The 25772-nt window shown below is 52.1% G+C and overlaps 1 protein-coding gene and 1 long non-coding RNA gene across 3 annotated transcripts in view; both read left to right on the forward strand.

Annotated features, from left to right (window-relative positions):
- Positions 1-9654: 9654 nt before the first annotated feature.
- On the forward strand, positions 9655-13062 carry LOC116229429 (uncharacterized). Of its 2 annotated transcripts, XR_016470997.1 has the most exons (3): positions 9655-9745; positions 10274-10379; positions 10829-13062. It is a non-coding gene; the product is annotated as an uncharacterized LOC116229429 (long non-coding RNA). The 2 variants fall into 2 exon arrangements; XR_004167017.2 differs by lacking the exon at positions 10829-13062 and having other exon boundaries at positions 10274-10380.
- A 12138-nt stretch (positions 13063-25200) lies between these two features.
- LOC116229428 (uncharacterized) overlaps positions 25201-25772 on the forward strand; it is a 62410-nt gene continuing 61838 nt past the window's right edge. The window contains exon 1 of the mRNA XM_090150534.1: positions 25201-25447. Coding sequence (XP_090006660.1) covers positions 25201-25447 — 247 coding nt within the window. The remainder of the gene's footprint in view (positions 25448-25772) is intronic.

Consider the following 25772-nt stretch of genomic DNA (forward strand, 5'->3'; position numbering starts at 1 on the left):
TCCGCCATTGATTTTGCAGTTATTTGGTTAATATGTGCACCTGTGTGCTCAGGCTGTGCTACATGCCTCAAATGGGGATTCTGAGCGTGGATCTTACTGTTGCTGCTGATTGTTTTCCCCTTCACTTGAAGTCCCAGGGTGGGAGATTGCACGGAGAAGTTCATCCTTTAAGTGTGGAGCTGCCTCCATCCCATATCCCCTTCCTTTCAGGATCTCCATAGGGCCAGGCTCAGCCCAGCTGCTCTGTGGGAGCCCTTATACCAGGCAGGAGAAGGGCCGGGGATGGAGGGCTGAGCAGCGCTCTCCAGTCATGTAAATCAGCCCTGATTGTGCCGGCGAGGCTCCATGCGGCTCCAGCTCGTTTGGGCTGTGCTGGGGGGAGATGGTAGAGGTCGGAGAGAGAGTTGCCAGGCAACGCTCCCCGGATATTAGGAAGATAAATCCTGTAATAATGGAGAGAACTGATACTTTCTGTGCCCGTTGTTTATTTCTTTCTTCCCCAGTGGTTCTACTTCCATGGCTTCAGGGAGCAAAGCGACATTCTTGTGCCCCAGAGGAGGGGTTTGTCTGGGGGATGGAGGCAGCGCAGCTGCAGTTCCTGGAGCTGGGCAACACTGAGCCGGGCTGCAAGGGGAGGCTGCAGGGGCAGCACTTGGTGATGGGAACAGGGATGGTGGCAAAGGCCAACTCCTTCTCACTGGACACATCCCTCTTGTGTGCTGCTTGGTTCTTGCAAAGCTCTGCGTGTTTATGCTTTACCTCTCCCAAAGGGAATGTGTCCCAACCTCTCCTCCAGAGCTGGCATTGGGATCTGCATGCATTGAGCATTCTCCATGAGTGCTCCATGCGCAGCCAACCCGGGGCTGGGGGTGGAACCAGGTGATGGATCCCATCAGTTGTGCCTCCAGCTCAAGCACAGCGTGAACGCCAAGCACCCGCGGGGAGCTGTTTGCAATCAACACACAAAAAAAGCAAAGTCTGCCTCCCAAAGATGTTTAAATACTTCCAAACAACAAGAAAAACTGGAGGAAATTGCAATGATTAAAGTGAACAGAAATGTAGGCTTAATTTGTCACATGTATCATTTGCTCCGACTCATTCAGCTGGCTCTACTATTTTCCATTAGTGCACTTCAGGGTTGCAACCGGGATGAGAAGGAGAAGTGACAAAGTATGATGAGGGCCTGCAAGTCTCCAGCATGAGGAGCATTTGCTGAGCATACTGATGGCTGGAGCCGGCTCCTGCTGGCACACAGCGGCCGTGCAGCTCCAGTGCAGTGCTGCAGGGGCTGAGCTGTGCCTCCTCACTGCCCCAGGGCTGCATCAGCCCTCTGGGGAGGAGCTGGGAGGAATTGCAACCCTGCTGGCTTCTCATTGCGCATCCCATCCCATGCTGGATGCTGGCACTGGATGCTGGTGGTGCTACTGAGCCTATAGTGCTGGTGCTTTGTTCTTTCTGTATGCAATTAGCTTACAGCAGCATGGTAAATATTTCATACCTTATAGCAAAGGTTGTTTAATTTTTTATTATTTTAAAGCTGCTCATGAATGTTTTAGAGATGGTCTCCTCCGGTGGAGAGTGGAATGGGAAAGTGTAAGGAAAGTTTCTTGCAGAACAGTTTTGGGGACTGTGCTTCGGCCACCCCATGCCCAAGATAGCTGTTAATTCATTCTGCAAATGAGCACAACTTAAGCAAAGCATACTTAGCAAATATGTCACCATGTGAAATAAATGCCTGTAATATGCCTCTGCAATCCTATTTATTACAGCAGTAATTAAATTGTGCTTTACTCCATGGACTCAGCTACACTGACTGAAAAAAGGACAAGCTCCAGCTCTTCTGTTGTTTCACCTTCCACATTCATGTTCTCACTTCAAATTCCACCATTGCAGAGATGTGTAAAAAAGCCATTGCAAATGCTGCTGTGCAAAAGACATTGCTCTGTGTGTTGTTGGACAGCCTTTGTGGAGCAGTCGTGCCCCCACCCAAGGCCAGGGCTCACACCTCAGGGCTTCTGCTGCACCACCAGCTCTGCAAGAACGGGGTCTCTGTGTGCCTTTGGAAAGTGGGGTGTCCATCCTAAGGCCAGGTGAGATGAGCTCAATTCGTAGCGTCCTTCTATTCTACAGGAAGAGAAAGCAAATATCGCCTTTGCTTGTGACATTTCTCACCTGGCTCTTCCTTCTGCACACCCAGTGGTCCCCCTTGACCTACAATTTGTTCTGTCCCTGCAAAGCAAGCTGAGGGCTGAGTCAGTTGTCTGAACCCAAATTAAGTCTTCGGGAACGGACTTGGGACTTTAATCACAGCCGGTAACTCAACCATGCAGGATGCACTCACACTGCAGTGTCGCTGGATGCCTGCTCCCCCCCCACTCCCAGATCCCTCAGCAGTTTAATAGAAATAGATTTTCCAAAGCCTTAATCATCTGTGAGCCAGATCAGCTCCTTTGAGTTGTGTTTTCTTCATCTGTTGTTTGCTGTGTGGCCAGGGTTGGCTGCACAGGGTCATGGCAGGTACTTGTTTTTCAGAAGCATTTCCTGGAAAAATCCCTTTTCCCATCGTCCTTCCCCACCTCTCACCACAGCTCTGCAGACAACAACTGCTCTCTGTGTCTCCTCCCCTTGCTGAGCTGCCCCAAGCAGTGGGGCTGAGCAGGCACTGCTCATTTGACCTCTTCCAGCTGTACACATATGGAAATCCTTTTGCTCTCCAAAAAGGAAGGAATAGACACGATAGAAGGCAATTACTGGGGCTGCCAATTAGGGACATGCCTGGGATCTGGTTATTATGGGTTATCTCATTTCTTGTTCCACTTACGCTGTTTCAAGTCTTTTGTCTGGATTCTTGGTTTCAGCTCACGTAGTGATGATCTCTGAATCACAGGATCACAGAATCATTCAGGTTGGAAGAGACCTCTCAGATCCTCAAATCCAACTCCAGCCCACCCCACCCCACCATGCCCATCCCCATGTCCCTCAGAGCTGCATCCTCATGGTTCCAGAGCACCCCTGGGGACAGTAACTCCACCACCTCTCTGGGCAGCTCTGACGTTGATCACAGCTCTTTTGGAGAAGAAATGTTTCCAAATATTCAACCTGATCATCACATCTGCTGCACCCACCCAGGCAAGTGGTGGTGGTGGTTGGGGGTTACTGGCACTGCAATGCAAATCAGCAGAACAGATCTACCATTACCATCACAGCTTGGTGCAAGCTGTGCTCTCTGTAAAGAATTGTGAGCAAAACCCTCATGGAAGTGCTATCAAGTAAATGCTGCAGCTGTGATGTGCTTTTCTGAGCTTCCCCTGGGTCTTTGGAAACAGCGTGTGGCTGCCCTGGAACAAAAGGGCTTTGGGAAGAGTTTGGTGATGGGTTCTCCCTGAGCATGGGGGAGGAAGGTGATAGCCAGAGGAGCTGTGGGAGCATCTGCCCCTCTGCTCTCCTCGCCTGATGTCCACAGGATCTGCCTCCGAACTGGGACACCCCCCAGGTCAGCGCAGGATGGGGACGGGGCAGTGAGGGATGCTCACCATCTGTCACCTCCTCAACACCTCAGCACTCCCACCGCCATCCACAGGGACAATCTGATCCTTTGGCCTCCATTTCACAGAACTGCAATGTCCTGCTCACTCTTTCATGTTTTCAGAATCCCCATTTAGGAATCACTCAAAGGAGCCGCAGCATACGCTGCACTTTTTCTTCGGTTTCCACTTCTCCCTGGGGCGGCAGCAGGTAACGAACCCCTGAGCTCCAATGTTCTTAGAGCTGCTGCTGTGCCTGGGGTTGTGTGGGTGGGAGGTGAGCTGCTGTCCTGGAGCTGTTTGGGGCTCTCTGGGGGCTCTAGGGAGCAGAGTTTCAGGAGGCAGCGAGTCTGCACCCACCACTGGTACAGGCACTGGGAGGCCAGGGGATGGACAAGGTGAGCAGCATTGCTTTCCTGGCAGCCCTGCATCCCATGCTGCCGATGGAAACATGGCCCATGTCAGGTCTTGTTGGCAGAGATATCAGTGCTCTGGGGAGGCTGTGACCAGAAATCTGTAGATAATGAAATCACTGAGTTCTACCTGCTTTTCCATCTGCAACCTGCATTCTGCGTGATTTTCCTGAATACATTAATTAAGGGCTATGTATCTTGAGTGATATTAACGATTCATCACTATGCATTTGCCCATGCTTCCTGTAAGCGTTCGGTATTTGAAAATCTGATTAGGATTGGTTAATTTTAATCAGACAGCCAAGGAACACGGTATACCTCTCCTTCCAGGCTGACTGAGTGATGCAGACACACGTGCTTGAATTCCAATTCAGCTCCTCACAGCCATTCCCTGGAAATTTATAAGAATCGAGGTGAGAACTTCTGCTCCCCTGAACATCTCTTGGGGCACAGCAGAGCAGGGTTACGGCATCCCAAGTGGTGGTGAGAAGGTTTGGAAGCATTCAGCTCATGCCGACCTTGAACATCAAACTATGAAAAAGGAGACTAAGGCAACAACCACGAGGACAAAGCCTTCTCACAGGCAGACATGGGCGATGATCCGTGAGACAGCATCTCCAATGAGCAGCCCTGCACAGGGAGGCAGCCCAACATGCGTCCTCTCCAGGTTCCCATTGTGTGTCACCTCCACCTGAAACAGCACTACAGAGCCTGGCTGATGAGATACAAGCACGCTGATCCAGACCAGATTTTTTACTTAACCTCTCCTGCCTGAAAATACGCTACTAACAAAGTGTCAGACAGGGAAGAGACTCCCCTTTGTCTCTTCATTCACCGGGAAGAATCCATCATCCAACACTTTTCACCTGCGTCAGTCGCAGGTAAATCCCAGAGCAGATCTTTTAACACGCAGCCTCTTGCTGCTTCCTCTCACCTCCCCGAACGAGACAAATAAAACCCGATAATATGCAGAATCCTGATTTCTAGAATTCCTTCCACTCCAAGATGTCTTCTGGCAAGGAGCCTCGTGCAGAAGGGATGAGCCCAGCCCGTGCCAAAATGCAACTCAAGCTCTCGCTTTCAGCTCTGCGCTGGATTTTTGTCATAACTTTGCTTTGAATGCATATATGAATGAGAAAAAAGGGACATTGGATTTCAAACAACAGCTTTGAAATGTGAGCGGGGCCAGGCTCGGCTGGGTGAGCTGCTGGGCTCCGTGCTGCCCTGTACCCACCCCGCACCAGGCAGCCCTTTGTGTGCCCACATGCTGTGACTGCGGCAGGGCCGCTTCCCGGGGCACAGGGGCTGCTGTGCAGGAGAAGGGGAGTTCCCTTCTGCTTTTTTGAAGAATAATCTGCCATTTTTTTGTCTTTTCTATCTGCATAAATGCTGCGATTCTTTGTAGGATTTTCTTTCTCTGTCTGCTAACAAATGCTCCAGTGTCCTTACTGGGATAAAAGGGTGGGGGAGGGAGAGGCACCACCCCTCCTCCCCAGACCAAACCAGCAACATATTTGTGCAATTTAATTTAATAGGGAATTAATACCATTAGGGGATTAAACATGCCAAGAGCCCCTGCACTCAGCATTAACTCCACCGGCGTGGAGTGGTGCACGTGCACCTACCAGGCACTGACAACCAGGTGGGGACAGGCCGATCCTTGCACAGTGACACTGCTGTGTCCCATGTCCCCATGCAACCCTGTGTCCCGCAGGGGCAGCGTCACACTGATATGCCATGGGCTGGCAGCATCCTGTGGGTGCTGGGGGGCACAGGCTGATGGAGACCTTTCCCCCTTTCAGTGATGAACTACAGCTTGTGACAACCCATCATAGAGAGCCACTGCTGCCATTTCCTAAGCACCACGGGGACGATGAGGGCTGCTGTGGTATCCATACTGTAGAGATCCCAGTGTGGAGCTGGAGGACAGCAGAGAGTGATGGGGCAAAGCAGAAGGTGGGGAGGCATGGGGGTGTGGGGTCTTGGGAAGGATGGACAGGGAAGCGATGTGAGAGAAGCACAGCACAGAGAAGAGAGGAGGGAAGGAGGCCAACAGAAGCATCACTGGGGCTGGTCAAACATTTCATTTTTGGCAGCTGTGCTCCAAAACGTTTGAGGAGCCAAAAGAAAAGAAATAAAGAGAAACCACTTCAATAAACACTAAAAATTACAAGAGCCTTTTATTTTAATATGATTTGCACAGTATTTTTGTTAGCGACTGACAGGATTCCCTCCCTTTCTGGCGAGGCACCTGGGAGAAGAGCAAGGCTGAATGTGGGAAGCACAAAATGAACAATGTGGGGATGTGGGGTCGGGCTGGCACTGCTCCACCACCACAGGGGCTGAGCTGGGACAGGATCTGGCCTATTGCTGGCAGCCTGCGGAGAGATGAAGGACTGTGAGTGCGTGTGGGGAGGAGCGGGATGCTTGGCCTCGCAGTCTCAGCCCTGTGCTGTGTGCATGGTGACACAACTGCAATCCCAACCCCCCTCATGGCCTCCTGGCGTGGGTCTGGGAGAGCATCCTCCATCCCCTTGGTTTCCGTTGACAGATGGAAGAGAGTGGAGGGCTTGGGGAGAATCCATCTGTCCTCCACCACACCCAACCACCTTTATTTTGGAGGCAGAGCAGTGCTAGCACCGTACCCCCATGATGGGTGTGGGGAACAAGGCCTCAGCATGGCCATCAATGGCCAACACCACCACCAACACCCAACATCTCCACCAGCACCCGACACCTCAAGTAGCACCCAACACCCCACGCACCCTCGTGCCTCCCCCGCCTGCACCCCCTCCTGTAGCCCTCCTCCTCCCTATTCTACATTTCACGCATTAACTTTTGGACTCTTAATCCTCTCCATTGAATAAATCACTCCTGCCAGCCTGATAACTTTTCTTCCCCTCAAGCTATCATCCTGGGCTTTCATTCCATGCAGGATTTGAGACTCTCCCTGCTGTCTGCAATCAAGCTGCATTCTTTCAGCAATTATTTTGTGTCGCTGCTCTCTCCTCTAAAATTTCTCAGGCTAGCATCTTTTTTCACTTGCAGGCTTCCTGTAGTTGCTTATCTGCAGTGTCTCCAGCCAAGAGGTCCTTTTATTCCACCTCTGCTGTCTGACACCAGCCCTGGATATGGAACTTGGTCAAAAATGCTTTCTCAACACGCGTTTGTCAGGATGGAGAGCTCGCATCTGTGCTCGGCAGTGCAGTGTCATGTTCCCTGTCAGTGGGGGGACATCAGGGGAGGGGGCTGAGCTAATGGACCATATCAGTTTCTCTTTGCTGACAAAGATAACAGGAGGAAGCCAGTTGGGGGATTGGGGTGGGAGGGGGGCAGAGTGAGGGAGGTGAGCGCTTTGGGAACTCATCAGGGAAAGGGAGAAAATGCACTGATGAGCCTTCCTAGGACTTGAGGGCCTAGGATATGTTTTGCTGCTGTAACCCTCTGAGCTGTGTGCTACCATGGCATGGTCAGCCCCTGTGTGGAGACATGGTGATGGAATGGCTTGCCATCATGGGACGCAATAGTTCTGCTTTTCTGGAGGAGAGGATTAGGGGACCAGTGGCTGCTGTGCTGCCTGACTGGCCCCAGGGCTGAGGGATGCACTGGGTGTGATTTTCAGGGGTTGTGTACCTGTGATATCCAGGCTGGAGAGTGGAGCTGCAGCCCCAGATGTGCTGGGCGTACCGTTCCTAGAGTGCAGAGCTCAGCAAGAGTGCTTGGATGTCATGGTACAGGGAATAAGCTGATTTATTCAGAGGTCAGGGAAGAGGTGATCCTCTGCGGTGCATGATTTATCCATTTGCTTATTGCATGCTCCCAGTGATGGGCGGTGGGACCTTGGCAGGACACATTGGGGCCAGCAGGCTGATGTGGAATGGAAATGTACAGACCTACCAAGCAGCACCTGTGGAGCTGGGTGCAGAGCTGATGCCCTGTGCACCTTTGCCTGTGAGTGGATGGGAACATCGTGATGGCAGAGCTGGAGCGTGGGTCAGTCCAGCAGAGCTGAAGATTGAACAAATTCACTCTGCCTAGCTGCAGGACACAGAGTTAACTGCAGGAGAATGGAGGTCTCCTTGGGAAGGAGCACCTGGCTGTGCCAGAAGCCCACTCTCCAGCAGATTTGTTGTGCACAGTGGTCGTTCATTGAAGATGTGTTCTGAGTGCTCCCCCACACTGTGATGCAGCCCACCTGAGCAAGCACTCCACCTGGAGCAGTGAGCTCAGCTCACCATGCTTCTGGCCCTGCTCTGAGCCCTGAGCCCTCCTATGCGCGCACACACACACACACACACACGTGTGTAGGGCATTGTACCCACTAAGTTCAGCTGCATTCCTCAGCCTACAAAGACAATGAGAAGTATAAAGAAAGGAACCTCTTTGTTCAGCCACTTCTCTGCTGTGATGTGTGAATAAAACCATCTCAGACAAATGCTCAACAGAAGAATTAAATCTTCTGGAAAGGAGGAAAAACATTTCCCATGAGCTCTCCATCTCCCATTTTTGCACCTTGAAATATGCTGTGTAACACCAGTACTGAACCCTGGCATCCCTGCTGCTCTGGGGCATTCTGTGCTGTGAAGAGTGCCATGCGCACTTGCGTGCCCCCAGGTCCCTGCAGTGCTGCTGTCCCCAGGGTGCTGTGAGCTGCCTGGACTCACTGTGCCTGCGGGGCTGCAGAGTTGGTGCACTGGGCAATTAGATGAGGCGGGCATGTGACACAAATCTGCCTCTGTCTCATCAGGTTAAGGGAAAAGTTTCAGCCCCACCGACAGGACTTTGGCCTTTGAACCAAAGAGCATCGCCTGGAGCCCCCACTGTAGGGGCAACACAGTGGAGCTGGAGCTGTCCCTGCATTCCCATGGGCTGTCCCTGCTGTCTCACTGCTCCCATTGCTTGGGGCAGGACCTGGCTGGTTCAGGGGTGCATGGTGCATGCAACCAGCTGCTGTCTGGCTGTTATGCGGTGCATGGAGAGGTTCGGCCACCTCAGCCTTCAGCTGGAGGCTGCCACCTCTGCTCCTTGTCACCAGCAGTGGGACAACACCAGGGATAAGGGGAAGGTGGCTCTGGCACCTGGCAAACTACTCCTGCCCCTCTTGGCTGTGCCAGTCTCCCCCAAAAGCAGCAACCAGGAGTCGCAGCAGCAGGACTTGAGCCAAACATCAAGGACATGGTATACGCTGTTCTTTATGGTAATGGTGCAGCAAATCCCCGCAGAATGCAGGGAAGATATGAGCTTTCCCTACTGGACTTTAAAATAAACAACTGCACCGAGCCAGAGCCAGGAGCAGAAACGAAAGTAAAGGGAAGTTGGAATGAAATCCTCCTCTTCTCTCCATTCTCCTCTGCTTTTTTTCACTGATGACATTTACTCTGCTTAATAAAAAGAAAATTTATGTTTGACTCCCATAATGGTGCCTTTTAATCTCCGAGACCTCAATCCTTCAGGACTGTGTGCATGTGCACAAAAAACAAGTTCCAGCCCCAGAGGAGAGCAGGAGGGGACAAGGGGAATTATGCTGGGAAATGGGGCATTGCAAGCAGCTGTATGCACTGCAGCTCATCCCCTGCAGCCACCGGCCTGGCCCTGGCCCTAATTGCTAATTGCAAAGGGCTGAGAGGGCTCAATGCCTCTCTGGATCGGTGTCTGAACAGACAGCTTTAAGAGGCTGCTGCCTGGAGTGCTGGTTGGGTCTCTACAGCTCTGGAGTGTTCCTGCATAGTGGTTATCACTTCTGGAGGAAAGAGGTGACAGAAGCCCCTTTAAATGAAATATCAGGATTCTCATTAGTGGCATCTCTAGGTTAGTCAGAGCTGATGGGCCCCAGATGGGATGTCAGGCACAAGCCATTGCCTTATGCTGCAAAGAGGGTGAGACGCTGGGGGGAGGCATGTTAAGAGCAGCCCTGGGGTGTGCAGGGAATCTGGGCTGTGTTGGCAGGTGGAGGGGTGTTGCAGGGGGCAGCGGTGGCACAATGGAATGGTGGCATAGTTGTACACTGAGGTGGTGCAGGATGGGGTTGTCTGCCTGTGGCCATGTAGCGAGGCAGGACAAGCTGAATGCATGGCCAGCCAGCAGCAGGGTATGGTGGGTCATGGGCTGCACCCCAGTGCTGGCATCAGGCGGTCTCACAGCTTTGGGGCACCAGGAAGTGTTTTGAAGGTAGGGGGGCACCACAATGCCCCGGGGCTCCCTTCTCCCTCTGATTAATGGCTATTACACGGAGCCCAAGTTCCCTGTGGAAACAAGAGTTTCCGTTTACCCAATTAGTGCAAAAAATGTTATCTCATTTGTTCTGGAGGCAGTAACATGCAATAATTAATTTTTCAGGGTATTTCCTAGGCCATTTCTCTCCCAGGACAGCCTTCGGAGCAGCCCCTGTCAGACAGGACGTATGGTCTCCAACACACAGTGCTTTTAAGGCCAGAGAAAGCAGGTCTGGTATTTCTTGTTCGGGTCCCATGCACAATGTTTTCTTTGGCTCTGCCGTTCGTCCTTCTAAAGTGGATCACGGCTGAAGAATGACAGAGGTCCAGTGACAAACTTTCAACATTATTTAAAAATGGGGGCAGAAAGCAGAGAGGTCAAACCCTAACGCGGGTGATGAGGGAAGAGGCGAATGGGGACTGCGTGTGTTTTTTCTCACATGTGCTCAGGGGCTGAAAACCAGGAAGAAAAATCGCACCCAAGTTCCTTAGCTCCCTCAGGAGCGTCTAATGGGGAAAATTAATGAGCTGGAACGTCACGCCGGAGACGGGCGAGGGAGACCTGACAGCCCTGGCGGCTGTAGGATGATGGGTTGTGGTCACCTTCAAGGGAGGGGTGGGCATCAGGGGGTGTGCGTGTGCCATCTGTGCTCCCACTCACAACTGTGCTCACTGCCAGGGGGATTTCTGCCTGAGCTGCTCTGGCTGCGATGAGCAGGAAGGGGCGGCTGCCGAAGGCACATAGCAAACCTGCTGCCGCGTGGGAAACAGGCTGGAGCGCACGGTCTGGGCATGCAAGGAATGGCTTGGCCAGGCTCAGCAGCCTTCATGAGCTTGTGATTCCACTCCTTTTCCCAGAGTCTGCCCAGGGCTCTGGGGTTTGTCACGATGTCCCCTTGCTGGCAGCAGCCCTGTGTCCTGGTTGCACAACTCACGCTGCCCCCAGCCCTGTGATCCTCAGCACCGCCGTGTGCTTGAGACAATGCTGTGGCAAAAGCCTGGTGGGAGGCAGAGTGCTTTGTGCACATTGTTTTTGCAAGGGATTCAAGTACTCGGTTGCATTGTGCCAGGAGAAGCAGTGGAGCTGGGCAAATCCATGCTGTCAAGTCCAGCCCTGCTACTCCCACTCTGTTTCCCTCTGTGAAGTGTTCCAGTGCAGACTTCGCATCCTTGGGGGCTGGATATGATTCTTTCACCCAAGATTAAAGCAGTAATGGTTTGATGGAAGCACAGCCAGCAAAGTGAACTACCAACGCTGGGCTGTCCCTCCAATGCTGGCAAGTAGTAGTCAAAAATGTTTTCTCAGTGCTTTCTCTGATTACATTTATTCAGAACCCAAAGACAAAGCGTGTCCAAGGGGCTGGGAGGAGGCCTCTGAGGATCCCTGAGCTGAGATTTGCACCTTCTCTCCCTCCTGATGGAAGGATGGGAGCAATAATACGGAGGTGGTGTGCCTCAGTTGTCCCTGAACAGGACGCAGTTGGCACAGCTCAGCTTTCTCCATTGCCTTTCTTCTGGCAAAGTCAGAGCCCTGCTCCTGCCAATGTGTGATCTCTGCCTGCCCTGCAGGGAGGAGAGGGGCACAAAGCCCCCAGGGGCACCCACTCATGCTGTGCTTCTGGGTATGAGCATTGTCCCTGGGCAACCCCAATATCGAGCTCCCATCACAGCCGCGATGGCACGGACACGAGTGAGGAAAGCAACCTAAGAGGCACCGGAGCGTGGCTGCACGCACAAATGCTTCCACAGACACATTTCTAGGTAATAATCCCCCCCCTGCTGCTTTCTTGCCTTGATCAAAGCCCAGACATGAGGGAAGTCCATCTGTGAAAGATTGAGCCGTGCGTTTTTTTGCGAAGGTATATGGGCTGGCAGCGAAATTTCTCTGACAAGTCCAACAGGGAAAAATGGAGAAATGAAAGCCTTTAAGATGTGTGCATTTCCCAGATGACTGGTGATGTGTGTGGGTAACATATGGGCAGTCCGTGCCCGCTGTCCCACAAAACATGCTGATTTCACACTCAGATTTCTCAGATTCCCTGACAGCTCTGCAGACCGCCCCCGGCACTGGGTTCTGCATGGCTGTGTGTGCCCTGTGCAGGGAGCAGGGGCTGCGGCCCCGTTGGTGCATGGTGCAGTGGGACAAAGGGCTCTGCAGCAAGCGTTGGATGGAAATGGCTTATGGGAATGGGAGTCTTACGTTTTGCTGTCAAGTATTTCTATTTTTTTGTGATTTTTATTTTCCTCGCAGCTCTTGCTAAGACTGAAATAGCATGAGAGCTGCTGCTTCCTCTCCATCTGCCAGCATGGCTCAGCGGCTGCCTGTCAGCTTTGGGACGGGGGTGTCCCTGTGCCCCGCACTGGGCTGCTCTCCTCCCCCTCCAGGCACTTTCCTCTTGGTGCTGGGAAGGATGAAGGCGTTGCCGCATGGCAATGGGTCTCTCCTTGTGGCCAGCTGTGTGGCTCAGTGTGCCACAGGAACACCTCCATATGTTGTGCCTTGCTTTTTCTTATTCCAGGATGACAGGATCAGGAAAATGATTTTGGCATGATTTTGAGATAACATATACAGGAAATAATGTAGAACCAGATCAGCTTTTCTCTTTCTACCTTCTGATTTAGAAATTTAAAACATATGGATTTACCAAGCAGTGAGAGCATTGAGGTTGCTGGGTTGCATTGCTCTTCCATCAGTTTGCCCAGCACCTGAGCCTGTCTGTAGCCCTGCAAAATCCTGTGGTGGGGAAGACCAAGGGATAATCTTGCCCTTGTGTGAGAAGCCAGTTTATTAACCTTAATGAGTTTGGGAAGAGCCTGGTGTTCAGGCTCAGTCCTGGCATGTGAAGAGCTGAGCATTGTGCTGCTCCTTTGCTGCCCTTGTACTGCAGACCCTTTCTCTACAAAATGAATTTGCTTTTAGCCTAAGAAAGGCAAAACCAGAGCAATAGGGCAGGCAGCATCTGAAGGGGCTCTAGCAGCAGATCAGTGTGCCTCTGTTTAGCAGCGCTCCACGGCTGCTGGGGTCTATGATCATCACCTCTGTGACAGCAAAGCATGCAAGTGTTGGAGGCATGAAGCAGGTCTGCCTGGTGATATCAAAGTTCTGCATGATCAAGGGAAGTGCTGATTCCTCTCCAATTGCTTGGGAGCGCAGAAGCAAAACCCTTACAGTCAAATTACTGAGAAAGTGTCTCACGGAGACGCGCTCAAACTGTTCCCTTGAGTGCATCCATTGGGAGATGAAAATTTGGAGGATGGGGAAATAATGGTTGCATGCTCTATTCTTACACTGACTCGCTAATTCTGAGTATTTGCAGGGCCCCGGGTGGAACTAATGCATGTTCTCTCTTTATTTATTACTATCTGCATTGTTAGAATATATACACTAATCCTGTGAGTAAGCCTAATTGGAGCCGGCTTTGAAAAGGTCCTGCTCAGCTGCAAGTCTCATTTGCTTGTGCAGACACCATGTTGGAGCGAGCAAACCAGGTAAAACAGAGCGTGAATGCAGCTAAGTGGCCCCTTAGGAGCACATTTCTCCATTCATGCACCCAAGTGCCACTGCTGGGTTTGATATTTTAACTTGTGGCTACCCATGCAGCGATCTTAAGCATCAGAGCTGCAGTGGTTCAGGCTTTGAGGACCACCACGGTGGTCCTGGTGCCCCTTTGGGCACTGAGCTGCCCCCAGGGCTCAGGGAGGGGCTGTGCATTGCATGCTGCTCCTGCTTGAACTGGGATCCTTCTGATGGGAAATGCAATGGAAATGCGGGTTGTTGTTAGTGCTGTAATAGAGAGTTGGTCGTTCTGTCGGTGCATGGCACACAATGTGTGTGGTGTGGCTCCATACTGTGCATGCAAACTTTATTTCTATACAGAAATATGTTTTTAATACTCCAGTGATAGTATCTAATATTCAATAATGATTGTGGTTCCGTTTTTGAGATGCACTTTAGATTTCCCAGAGCAGTTATTGAATGTGAGTGAGATGCAAATTAAGCATTAAAAACATATTTATGGTGGGGTTAGCAGCAGCTCCATGATGCTGCATCCAGAGCAGGCCACAAGCACCAAGTAGCCATCTGAGAGATCTCTGAGAGGATTTGTTGTAAAAGCAATTGGTGTATCGTTAGCCTGAAATACAAACCTGTTGGATGGGAAGAAGGTGCAGGATGAGACTGACCTGTGCTGTATTGGATAAGAGGACAGGATCCATCTATGAGCCCACTGCTGAGCCCACGTGGTGCTGCTGGGTGCACAGCCTGGCGTGCTCAGTGTGGCCACTGCATCCCAAAGGGTCACTCTGGGGTAGAGGTGGGTCAGTGGGGCAGGTATGCCTGGCTGTCCTCTGGAAGCATTGCAGTGTGGTGTGAGACAGCTCTCCTGTTTCTGCACCCTGCAGTGCTGCTCGGCTTTCCCCAGGTGTGAGCCAGTACCCTATTGATTTCCAGCCAGATCCCCGTGGCTGTGGTAGTGAGATCGGTGGGGAGATGAGGATGGGCAGAGCACACAGTGGGGGTGGTCCTGGTGTGGAGCTGCTGACAGAGCTGAATTATGGCCTCACCTGGGCCAGGGCTGCTCACGGGGCTGCCTTGTTTTCTGGAGGAGCTCCATCCTGGGGAGACACTGAGAGAACCAGGCATGAGCCATAATGCACACTACTGTCTTTTAGTGCAGGAGGCACGCAAAGACTATTTTTTACTCTGTTGTTATTCTTTCCTGAGCTAGGAAAAAGTTACAGAGCATTTTGTCTGCCAAGTGCAGTGCTGCAGCAGCCCTGGCCCGTCCTTCCCAGCCTTCAGCACGGAGCCCCAGCCCTGCCCAATCCACCAACAGGGCACGGGCAGCAGCAGGAGCACCATCAGGGCTCTGATGTGCAGGAGATGCTCTCAGGAGAACTGGGCTTGAACTGTGGTGCCCTGGCACCACAAGGATCCCTGTTAGTGGTACCACTGGAGGAAGAGCAATAATTATTCCTAAAATCCAGGCTGTGGAGTGTTTTGGAAGAGAAGAGAGTATACACTTGCTCTCCTGAGTATGAGAAAATTGAATTGCTTGGAAAGCACTGGGATGTCATTGTTTTCTGCCTCATGTAAAGCTGATCTGCAAGGCCTCTGGAGGACCTGCATGGAGGATAATTGCCTCGCTAATGAACGTGGGACTCCAGCACAGGATCTTTCTGTGGGACCCAAGAAGCTCATACACCCCTCCCCATAGTGACAGGGGACAACCCTGGAGCTGCTCCTGTGCAGTGTTCTGAGCTCTCTTTGTTTCTCTCCCCAAAAAGGAGGTAAATGACCTCAGAAATGGAGGAACTTCAAAAAGATGAATGTTGGGATTTGCCAGTTTTTGCTGCTGGGATTCATGATGGGGCAGAGGAGATGTACCTCTGCTGCCCTGCTCTCTTCCTGTCCCTGAGGACCTCTAGGTTCCAGCTTGTCCTTTCTGTGTTAGTCTGGAGTGATGCTGGGATGCCTAGCTGGTGTCATCGGATGTACTGTGTTCTTTGGGAACTTAAATCACAGCTCTGTCCTCTGCATGGAGACAAATGACATCCTGCAGCGCAGGTGCTTGACAAAGAACAATAAATGGAAAGCTTTTGGCTGGGCTCAGGATCCTCTTTCACAGAGTATTTTAGGGCTCAAGGCACCACAGCTGTTTGTGGGATAATCCTTCTGCCCTCCTCCTCAACCTTGAAAAAGGACTTCACAGTCCCACTCAAACTGGAAATAAATCAGGAAATGGCACTTTGTTCTTTCCAGAAATAGGCTGGCTTTCCAAACCCTTTGAAACAGGCACCCGAGACAAGAGTCTGCTTGGGAGCAAACTTCATTCAACCAGTTTGCAACAAAGTCTGTTCTTAAGCAAATGCAGGACTCAGAAGCTGGTTTCAGGGCTTGCACTTTCAGGATTCCCTTTGTGGGAAAATGTTCTGGGGCACCAGTAGAAGGTCTTCTCTGTGCTGACTTCTCCATCACAGCTGCCTATGGGTTCCCCAGTTGATCTCCATGGGACGGAGCTCCATCCCCTCACTGCAAGCAGGAGATGTGAACACAAAAGCAGGCTATGGAGGTGGCAGTGTTCCCTGCCAGGAGCTGGATGAGGATTTACACTTCCCCTCTGGGTGAACCAGACCAGCTCTTTCCAAGGCTCATAGCCCCAGAATGGGCTGCAGTGCCGGAATTAAGTGGGAGCGTGAGTGTCAGCGCTTTGTAGCTGGTGAAATGTGGGCTCTGTAAAGCTGTCAGGAGGGAGTGGAGGTCCTTTTGGTGCCCTGCCTCAGCATTGCCAGGTCACTGAGCACAGCACCTGCTACCTCACCCCAGCCAAAGCTCCAGAGGGATGGGGGGCTCCTGGGCTTTCATTTGGGGCTTTGAGGGTATGGTGTGGGTTTCAGGACAAGCCCCTTGTGCTCTATGGTATCGGCTGCCTGCTGGCTCAGAGGGGGTCTGGTCCACAGTGCAGAGCATCCCTTGGAAGTCTCCATCTAATTGTCCCCGTGGTTCAGCTGCCAGGCAGTGCTCAAACTTGGATCCCCCAGGCCTCACTGCTGGGATGTGTGCTGCTGGCATTTGTTCTGCCCCTCTTTACTGGCCTCTTTCAGCAGTTCAGGACCAGAGGCAGTGGGATGTGAATGGGAACAAAATGAGAACCTCAGTTCTGTGACTGGCACAAAACCATCTGGGGTAATGAACAGCTCTGAGAGCAGAGGAGGTTGTGCACTTTTCTCCTCTTCAGAATAATATTTCCGACATGCTTTAAGCATCATTAAACAGATAATTAAACATTCCCTCGCAGTTTAATAGATCTCAAATACATGACCCAGCATTACTGATGTGAGGGGCTCGGGGTGTTGGAGATGAAGCACTCCCTGGCCCAATCTGTGCAGGTGAGGCCAATCCTGCTCCATCCTCTTGGCAAAGCTCTGCGATTGCTGCCCCTACTCCAAACACACCAATAGGCTGAGCTGTTGAATGCTCTTATTTCTTTTAATTCTTGTGGGCATGCCGTGCACTGCCCATAGGCAAAATGCACACACTGTGTCACAGCCAGCACAGAGACCAGAGGGGACATCCGAGCAGCCGGAGGAGCTTTGGCAGAGTTTGACACAGCTCTGCAAATCCCTGAGCTAATTGAATCCAAGTGTGGAAGCAGGGCTCTGCCCTCATGGGTATGGCAGATAGGGGGAGAGCTTTTTATTTCTCTTTTGTTCCCTGCTTGCTTTGAGTTTTCTCCCTTTGAAAAGGGAGGCCTCTGGTTTCTATTCATATAAAATGTGGCTTTTCTAAGTTTAAAAGCCTTTTGGTCTCTTCAGGAAGTGCTCGGCAGGCAGATGGGCACAGCACCCCCGGCTTGGGCTGGCCCCAGGGACAGGGATGTGCCCACCTGAAGCTGCTGGAGGTCCCTGCACATCCCTTGGTGCATTCCCTCCCTGCCCACATGGCCACTCTGTCACCAGCACACAGGGAGGCTCTGAGAGGGCTCTGCCATGAGAACAAAGCCCCCAGCCCGGTTTGTGGCACTTCAGCTTTTCCTTCGAACTTCAGTACCTTTGTAAAGTACCTGGCTGGGGCTGTGCTGCTAAAAGGCAACGAGTGATCATTATTTTGATTCATTTTCCCAACAACACAGTCATGAATAAGGATATATAGCCAGGTATTGACAGGATGGATGGGCTCTCTCCCAGATCCAAGTTAGCTCGTTAACCCCAGCCACAGTAATTAAGGGGCAATTGCAGGGAGCAAGTACAAAAAGGCAATGAGCCACAGGGGGAGCCAGGGGCAGAGGGTTCCTGCACATCTCAGGTGTCCTGTGCCTGCCCGGCTCTCTAAGTGCATCCCTGTCCTACAGAACGACTTGCAGCCACGGGCTGGTGAGGCTGCAGCAATGCATCCTGGTTGCAGCTGCTGCAGAGCCCAGTTTTCCTCTTGCTGAGAGAGCATCACAGGGAAGTGGGGGGCAGGGAGCAAGGCTCCTCAGGAGGACTTGAGGAGCCAACAGTGAAATGGCAGCCCTAATCCATCAGAACATCTCTTCATTTTGCTAGCGTTCCAGTAGAAACTTAGAACCAGGAGAAGGCCCATCTCCGTCCTGCCTTCCCAGCCTCATGCTCTGTGGCTTTATTTATTAAGCTGCTATACAAGCTGGATTTTTTCTCCTCCTTTCTTTTCTCTTCCCTTTCTTCCCTGCTTTTGCAAATTGAATTATTCAAATGCATTGTTTGGCAGCCTTAAATCTGGGTGCTTCACTCTCTTTCCTCCTCTGTTGCCATTTCTTTCTCTCCTGTTTGGTCTTGTATTTTCAGGATCATTTACCGTGTTGTTCCAGTGGCATTTATTGAAATTTGCACAAAAAAAGAATCTTTCTTCAATGGCACTACTTCAACCCATGCAAAAGATTTATGGGTACGGGATGGCAGGGATTCACTGGCAGAAAGGAAGGAGAGAAAGAAGAGGAAACATGCTGGAAAAGTAGAGGGCATCTTGAGAGACGAATGGAGAGAAGCTAGACACCACTGGGGCAAAAAGCTGAGCGTGGGATTTGGCTGGCAGAAGAAATGTGTTCTTCTACATGGTGACACAGTCATGCATCGGGCATGAGCGAGGTCATGGCCATGGGTATGGACATGAGTATGGGTATGGGCATGGATATGGATATGGTCATGGGTATTGACACGGGATGGAAAGTCACTGACATGTTGGCAGGAGCAGAGCAGGGAGCACAGACACACTTGTGTGCCTTCCAGCATACTTGGGTTCATGGAGGTCTTGTTGGGGATGGAGCTGCTGGAGTGTCCCTGTGCGTGTGACACTCACATGGAGCCGTCCCCATCCCAGCTGCAGGGGTTGGCCTTGAGAAGTGGCTCTTGGAGGGTGTTTGAACACACTCTGCAAGGAGCAGCACTCTTGATTGTCACTCCTATCGCTAATCCTGCTTCAAAGCCAGCTCCTTTTATTTACATATTGACGTATGATTCATTTAATTGACTTTCTTGCCTCGGAATTGTACTTACTTAATTAATCTGATTACATTTCTGTTTCTAGTTAAAGAGTTTCTGTGTTCCAGCCCAGCAGTGGCTGTGTTTCTATGAAGTGCTGTAATTCTGGTCGATCTCCCCAGTAGATAGAGTGTGCAAAGCATTTTGGGATCCTTTGGTAGGGGAAGGCAGGCAAAAGACATGGAAAGTGCCGCAGCAATTTCCATTTTCACACACGCAGCAGCTTTACTCGTGGCAGAAGTAAGACACACTCCTAGTCAGTGGGATTGAATTATCTCCATAAATTCATTACATTTTAAAAAATATGATAATCAGCACGAAATGAACATCCCGAGGGAGACAGAACATGTACATCTCAAGTACTGCTAATAATAAGCCTTTAATTTACAAACGCCCAAGGCTGGCTCAAAGCCTGCACGTCCCATGGCAGAGGAATGGGCGCTGTGCCCGGCCCTGGTCCCACTGCCACCACCCATCCTTGTGGCACTGAGTGTTGCCCATGGGTGCTGGGGACTGGAGGCGCTGGTGGTCACTGGTAGCCCCTACATGGCAACATTCTGCTTTTGGCTAAGGGCTGCCCATCCCAGCCACTGCCACCCAGCAAATATCAATATTTATGAAATGATTAGAGCCTGTTTAATACACAGTTGCAGCAATTAGGAAGCAGGCAGCATGCATCGCTTTGTAGATATGCAATATTCATGGAGCTGGCAGTGGGATGAGGGGGCCTGGTGCCATCCCTGCCACTGCCCACCTCTCTGCCTCCAGCCCAGCAAAGCACCCAAAACTCACTCGGGTGCCACCACCGTAAACTTTTTCTCTTTGTGATTTTGATGGCTGAAGGCTTCTCCTCTGCTCTTCGTTTGTTAAATACTGATTAATTATTAAATTAGCCATTAACTATTAATAGCCGGTTTCATGAGTGTTAACGACAGCCATGTGCAAAGAGATCTGTGTCTATGGCAAACCTGCTGAACCTCAGGGAATAAATCCTTGATAATCAATATGGCATTCATTCCATTTGCAATTCTTGTCTCATTTGGTCCACATTTAGCATGCACTTAAGTGTATTTTATACAAATGTAAAAGCAAATTTTATTGCTGATAGAAATTATCATCTCGTAGCAATAACAGCAGCATCCTTTGCTTATTTCTGCAGCCTGGGGAGAGGATGCACCTGCAGAAGTTACCCTGAGCTGCAAGCCTTCATTGCACCCCAAGGCTCCGTTGCACTTCGGGCAGCTCCTGCTCCATGGATGCTGTCTCAACAAGAGATCGGTGTCCAAGAATAACAGCCTCCATACAACCCACAAACAAGAGAGCACCGTGGGTCCTCAGCACCTCCGGCTCCTGGCCCCCCCTACCACCTTCTCTGTCCATCATTCCCTGTTTTTTTCTCAGTGACTCCCAGGGTGGGATGACCCACGCAGGGCGGGCAGAGGTGACACCAAGCTGTCCCCAGGGCGGTGCTGGGCATCGGAGCAGTGCTGCATGGGAAGCAGCAGAGAGCCCTGTAAACAAGTCCCTGTGCCCTCCCTGGAGACACTGAGCCAGCAGAGGGGAAGTGGAAAGGGAGCAGAAAGTGCCACAGTGCTGGAGCGAGTCCACAGGCAGCCCATAATGCAAGCGGCCGCGGACACCTCTGGAGCACGGCTGCTGAAGCCAACGGCCATGCCCCAGGAAAGAGTTTTTGGCCTGGGGAGTGTTATTTTGACTGGTGCATTTGCACAGTCCCAAAAAAGCCGCACGGCTTTTCAGGATGCCCCGTGAGGAGAACTATTGCTGCCTGAGAGAGAAAGGGCCTTGGATTATTTTCTCATGTCAATTAACGGCACTTTCCAAAGGAAACCCAGACTGCTCTGAATCTTGAGCATGGGAGCCCAGCCAGGCTGCTCCCCCAAAGAGCTGCAGTTGGAGGGGGAAATCAGGGCTCTTTGGCCACAAGTTCCTGGGCCAGTGCCAACAAATAAAATAGTCATAACGAGGCCTTCTGAGATACGTTTGGAGGGTTGGCTTTCCTTTTTTTTGGCCTGTCGGAGAAGCCACTCAGCACAGCGGGAGCAGCAGCAGACTGCGAGCAGCATCACCCTGCTGGGCTGCCCATAAAGTGCAGTTTGTGCCCCCAACCCACAGAGCTGCCTGTGTTGCTGCAGAGCTTTGTGCTGGGCTAGAGCTCTGCACAGCGCGCAGGCAGGGTTGGGCAGTCCCAGCAATGTGCAAGGGGAGATGTGTAGCTGGGAGGGGCAGCAAGAGGCAGCAGTGCTGTATCCCAGCAACCTGTGCTCCATTTGTGCATGGGAACAGGAGAGCAGGGCTGGACCAGGTCCTACTTTGGGGCATCAGAGCTGCCTCAGGGATGTCAGGATGACAACGGCAGAGTGAGAGCTCACGGCAGCACTAGGACTCCTGTAGCAGGGGAGCAGCAGCCTCCACTGTGTCCCCATAAAAAACACTCTTCACATTTCAAAGGCACCCACTGCTCTCTCTGGCTCCATAGGGTGCACTGGGCTCATGCTGCTGTAGAGCAGCCAAGCAGCAGGAGTGGATGAGCCACACAGGAGTGTGACCCCCAGCCCCCCACTGCCCAGGAGGAAGAAGAGATGTTGCAGAGCCTTCAGATCAGAGGGGCTATGGGCAGGGCCTGTATCAGAATTGCTAAGTCAGGGCTTGGAAAAGCGACGGAGCAGCTGGGGGGAAAGAGGGGCCAGCCCAGGGGAGCTCAGGTGCATGCAATGTACCTGAGTGATGGAAGGGATGGAGACAGGATCCACCACTTCCCAGCCCTCATTTAAGTGTTGGCAGTGGAGGTGGGGTATCTTGCTGGAGATTGCTGTCTACCTGTGGTCTTTCAAAGGTAAGCAGCTTTTTTTCTTTTGTTTCTCTGTTTATAGCTACTGTATTTGGCCTTATTCTCACTTGCTGCAGCCTAGGACTTTGCTACTCTGTTATTATTGCTGTACTTTCTATGACCTTATAACATTACAACTGCAAACCCACCCATGGTGCTGGGGATTTCCCAGCTGATGCCATCTGCTGGGGGAGCCTGGGTGAGGGCAGCCCCCACAGCAAGTGGAGCCCCTAGAGAGAGGGGTGAATCCCCCTCCCACCTGTTGTGCTCCCAGTTCCAGGGGGCTGTGGACATGGGCAGTGAGGATCCTCCTTAGGCAGGGGTGTGCTGGTGGCTCCCAGCCCAGTGCTGCAGGGCAGTGGAGGGCTCCAGTGGCTGCCTGCTGCTCCTCACAGTGTGAAATACAGTACTGGAGTGGGAAGAAAAGCATTCTGGCTGGCAGCAGAAAGCCGTCTGGGAGAGATGACCTGGTTTAAGGTTTCAGAACAAATGCAGTGACAGGCTCAAATCAGGCCTGAAAACTCTCTTCCTGCCCCTACCCTCCCATCTCAGTGAAACCTCTGATCTCTGTCCAACTCCCAGCATAGCTTGGGGGGCCTTCATGAGTCTGAGCCCGTGGTGGGGGCACAGAGGTTTGTAGCCTCCTGCTCACAGCTCAGCGAGGCCATGGCTGCATTACTGCAGCACCTGGAACATGGGAAGGGAGAAAATCCACAGTCAATGGGAAAGAGATGGTTTGGTGCTGTGCACCCACGTCTTTTTCCATGAGGACACATCACCATGGCTGTACAGAGGCAATGGCAGGCTAGGTTCCTCCTCCCACCCGCAGGCAGCAGGACCTCAGGGCTGGCTATTGGAAGCAGGTGTGCTGCCCTGCCAGCGATGGGAGCAATTATGGAGAAAGCCTCTGTGGAAAATTTACGTCCATCTCTCCTCACCCTCTCTCCTGAAACAAATTATGCCCCAGTGCTGCCCCATTTCAAGGGAACCCATGCAGTCCTCCCCAGCCCCCCAGCGGTGGGATGCAGCGGTCCCAGCAGCCCTGCAATTCATCTCCCTGGGAGTGCAGCGGGGGATCCCAGCACACCTGGGCTGTGCGGTCCAGGCCATTGCCGAGCAGCTTCCCCTGACCCAGTATGGGGAGTGGAAGAGGGGGGGGAACGGCTCCCCCATCACCAGCTCTTACCCTGAGGTTTATTATTACACAAATGTGAATTCCAGAACCGGCATCTGGGGAGCAGCTGCTGGGAGTTAACCCCTTCTCGCACTGCAGAGTGGGAGGAGCTGCTTTGGGGCTGAGAGTGGCCATGGGGAGGCTCTGGGGGTGCATAACGGGGCACCTCCTGTGTTGCAGTGCAGATTGGGAGCAGGTGCAAAGGGCATTTGGTCTGTGGGGCCGTGCTGTGTGCATGGATGGGGAGGTGAGTTTCTCTCTCCTCTTTTTTTCTTTCCTCTCTTTTTTTTTAATAGCATACGTTCCTGTTTCCATTCAGAGGCTTTATGGGGATTTGCTGTGCCTCCTAGGCAAGGCCTGAATGCCCAGTTTGCTTTGGGATGCAGCTCCAGGGGATGCTGCGCTTGGCCTCTGATGAGCAGCCTGGAGATAAGGGTGAGAAGGTGCAGCCGCTGCTTCTGAGCAGAACTCAGCTACATGCAGGGATCTGGCTGGCATGTTTTGTTTGAAGGCAGATGTTTGGGTAATGTCCTTACAAAGAAGGCAGCTCCTGATAGATCCTACTGTCCCGACAGCTTTCACAGCACCTTTGCAAGGCTTCAGGGGTTGGTCACTGGCTTTTTTGGTCCCTGAAAGTCCCCTGGCTCTCTAAGCTCTTTGCACGACACTGTAGCCCCAACGTGCCGTGCCGATACCCCTTGCTCCTCTACTTTCTCAGAAAGAGGAGCAGGACCAGTCCCTCCCTGAGACACTGAATGCCTGGGCCATTGCCATCCCCATTGCCAACCCTCCCCCATCCCACAGAGCCCTCTTGCCAGAAGCTTTCAGCAGCTCCTCCCCACCACCCTGTCCAGCCTCTCCCTCAGCCACTCCTCATCAGACTTGTGCTCCAGACCCTTCTCCAGCTTTGTTGCCCTTCTTTGGATGAAGGCCTGCCCTTAATTGCAGCCTCCTGCTCCCTGCTGTGGCGTTATCCACAGTCTCCCTTCAAGCCTGTACTGCATTGCTCCTGACACCAAAGTGGAGCTGACAGGGAGACCTGACATACAAAATAACAGCAGCCAGAGCAATCACTGTCTCCTGAGGAGGTGTTTATAATGTGAGGAACCCCTGAGGGATCTGAGCAGGAATGGAAACAGCAGCCTGGGCTGCAGCTCCCAGAGAGCCCAACACAGTTATCCTGCCCCTGCACCCCAAGCAGAGCAGGGCTGGCAACATCTCCTGGGGCATCAGTGGTTTCCAGCCTATGGGATCTTTGGGGCAGGGGCTGAGCGTCCCTCTCAGCTCCATGTAACCACCCCATGGCACAGGGGTTCAGCTCAATGAACTGAGTGCCAGAGCTCTGTGTCACCATTGCCTGCTCTGGGCTGGCTTTCCCCTGCAACGTGCTGAATCCCACTCGGCAGCAGGGCAGGATGACAAATAGTTCTGATGAATAGTCTAAACAATGGGAAACAATGGAAGTCAGGGAGCAGCGTAGAAAATATGCAGCGTGCAGGGGGGCTGGGCTGTTTTATTTGATTATCAGATGGATATTCCAGTGGCCAGGATCCATCCAGGAGCAGAACGCACGTCCAACTCAATAATGTTTTGGGGGGCTGGAGAAACTGCTTCCCTGGGGAGCAGTTGGAAACTTAACTTGGAGTCAATGCCAAGTGGCAGTGGGACAGCACTCCCTGACACACAGGAGCTTCTATGGCACAAGGAGAAGGGAGCAAGGGGTGGCCTTGACCCAAGGGTATTCAAAGGGCTGGCAGATGGGGCCCAGCAGAGGGTGTTTGGGAGCAGCCAGGGCACGCTTCCTGCCTTCTCTTAGAAATTCCTTTGCATTCGGAGTCATTCTGCAAGTCAAAAGCTGTTAGGATCCTCAGGACGCCCGGGGAGGAATATCGACAAGGTTTGCTCTGATGCTATTTCTCAGCACAGCTGTTTGTGCCATCAGCCGTGGGGTTTCTCTTTTAAAGGGAAGGAATTTCATCCATTAAAAAGAAATCCATAAATGACGAATATGCACTCAGCCTAAGAGTGAGTGATGAAATCCTCCTGCAGGCGCTCCGGACCGGCTCTGTCTGTAGCACCCATCTGCAGCGGGCGGTCCCCATGGGGTGCAGCCTTTGGGGTGCAGCACTGCATGGGCTCTGGCAGGAAGCTCTCTCTCCCGAAGCTTTCACTTCCCATGTCAGAGCGGGGCAGGAATGCTGTGAGAACAGCCGCTCAGGAGCTGTTCCGAGATGCGTGCTTCCAGCTGGAACAGAAACTGTGGGGTCAGCAGAAGAGAGGTGAGAGAGCTGCTGGTGGGGAGGAGTGATGCTGAGTTCTGCCCTCTGCAGGGGCCTCTCCTGCCTGCCGAGCTGAGTGCTGTAGGGCTGTCTGAGGACGCCTCCCCACCAAAATGGTGCTTTTTCATCCTCCTTGCCAGAGCTGGGATTCTAAGGGTCTGCTGCTCCCTTCACCAGAGCAATGCAAATAATTCAAACCTTGCATACGCAATTTGCATGCAGTACCTCCTGTTTGTTTTATGCTCCTTGGGTTTGCATTTGTTTCAGGTTTATTCTATTGATTTGCATGGCAAAATGTGGCCAGGAGCTGGTGGAAGTGCCAGCT

Source organism: Phasianus colchicus, chromosome 14, assembly GCF_987193195.1.
Source record: "Phasianus colchicus chromosome 14, bPhaCol1.hap1.1, whole genome shotgun sequence".
Taxonomy (NCBI): Eukaryota; Metazoa; Chordata; class Aves; order Galliformes; family Phasianidae; genus Phasianus; species Phasianus colchicus.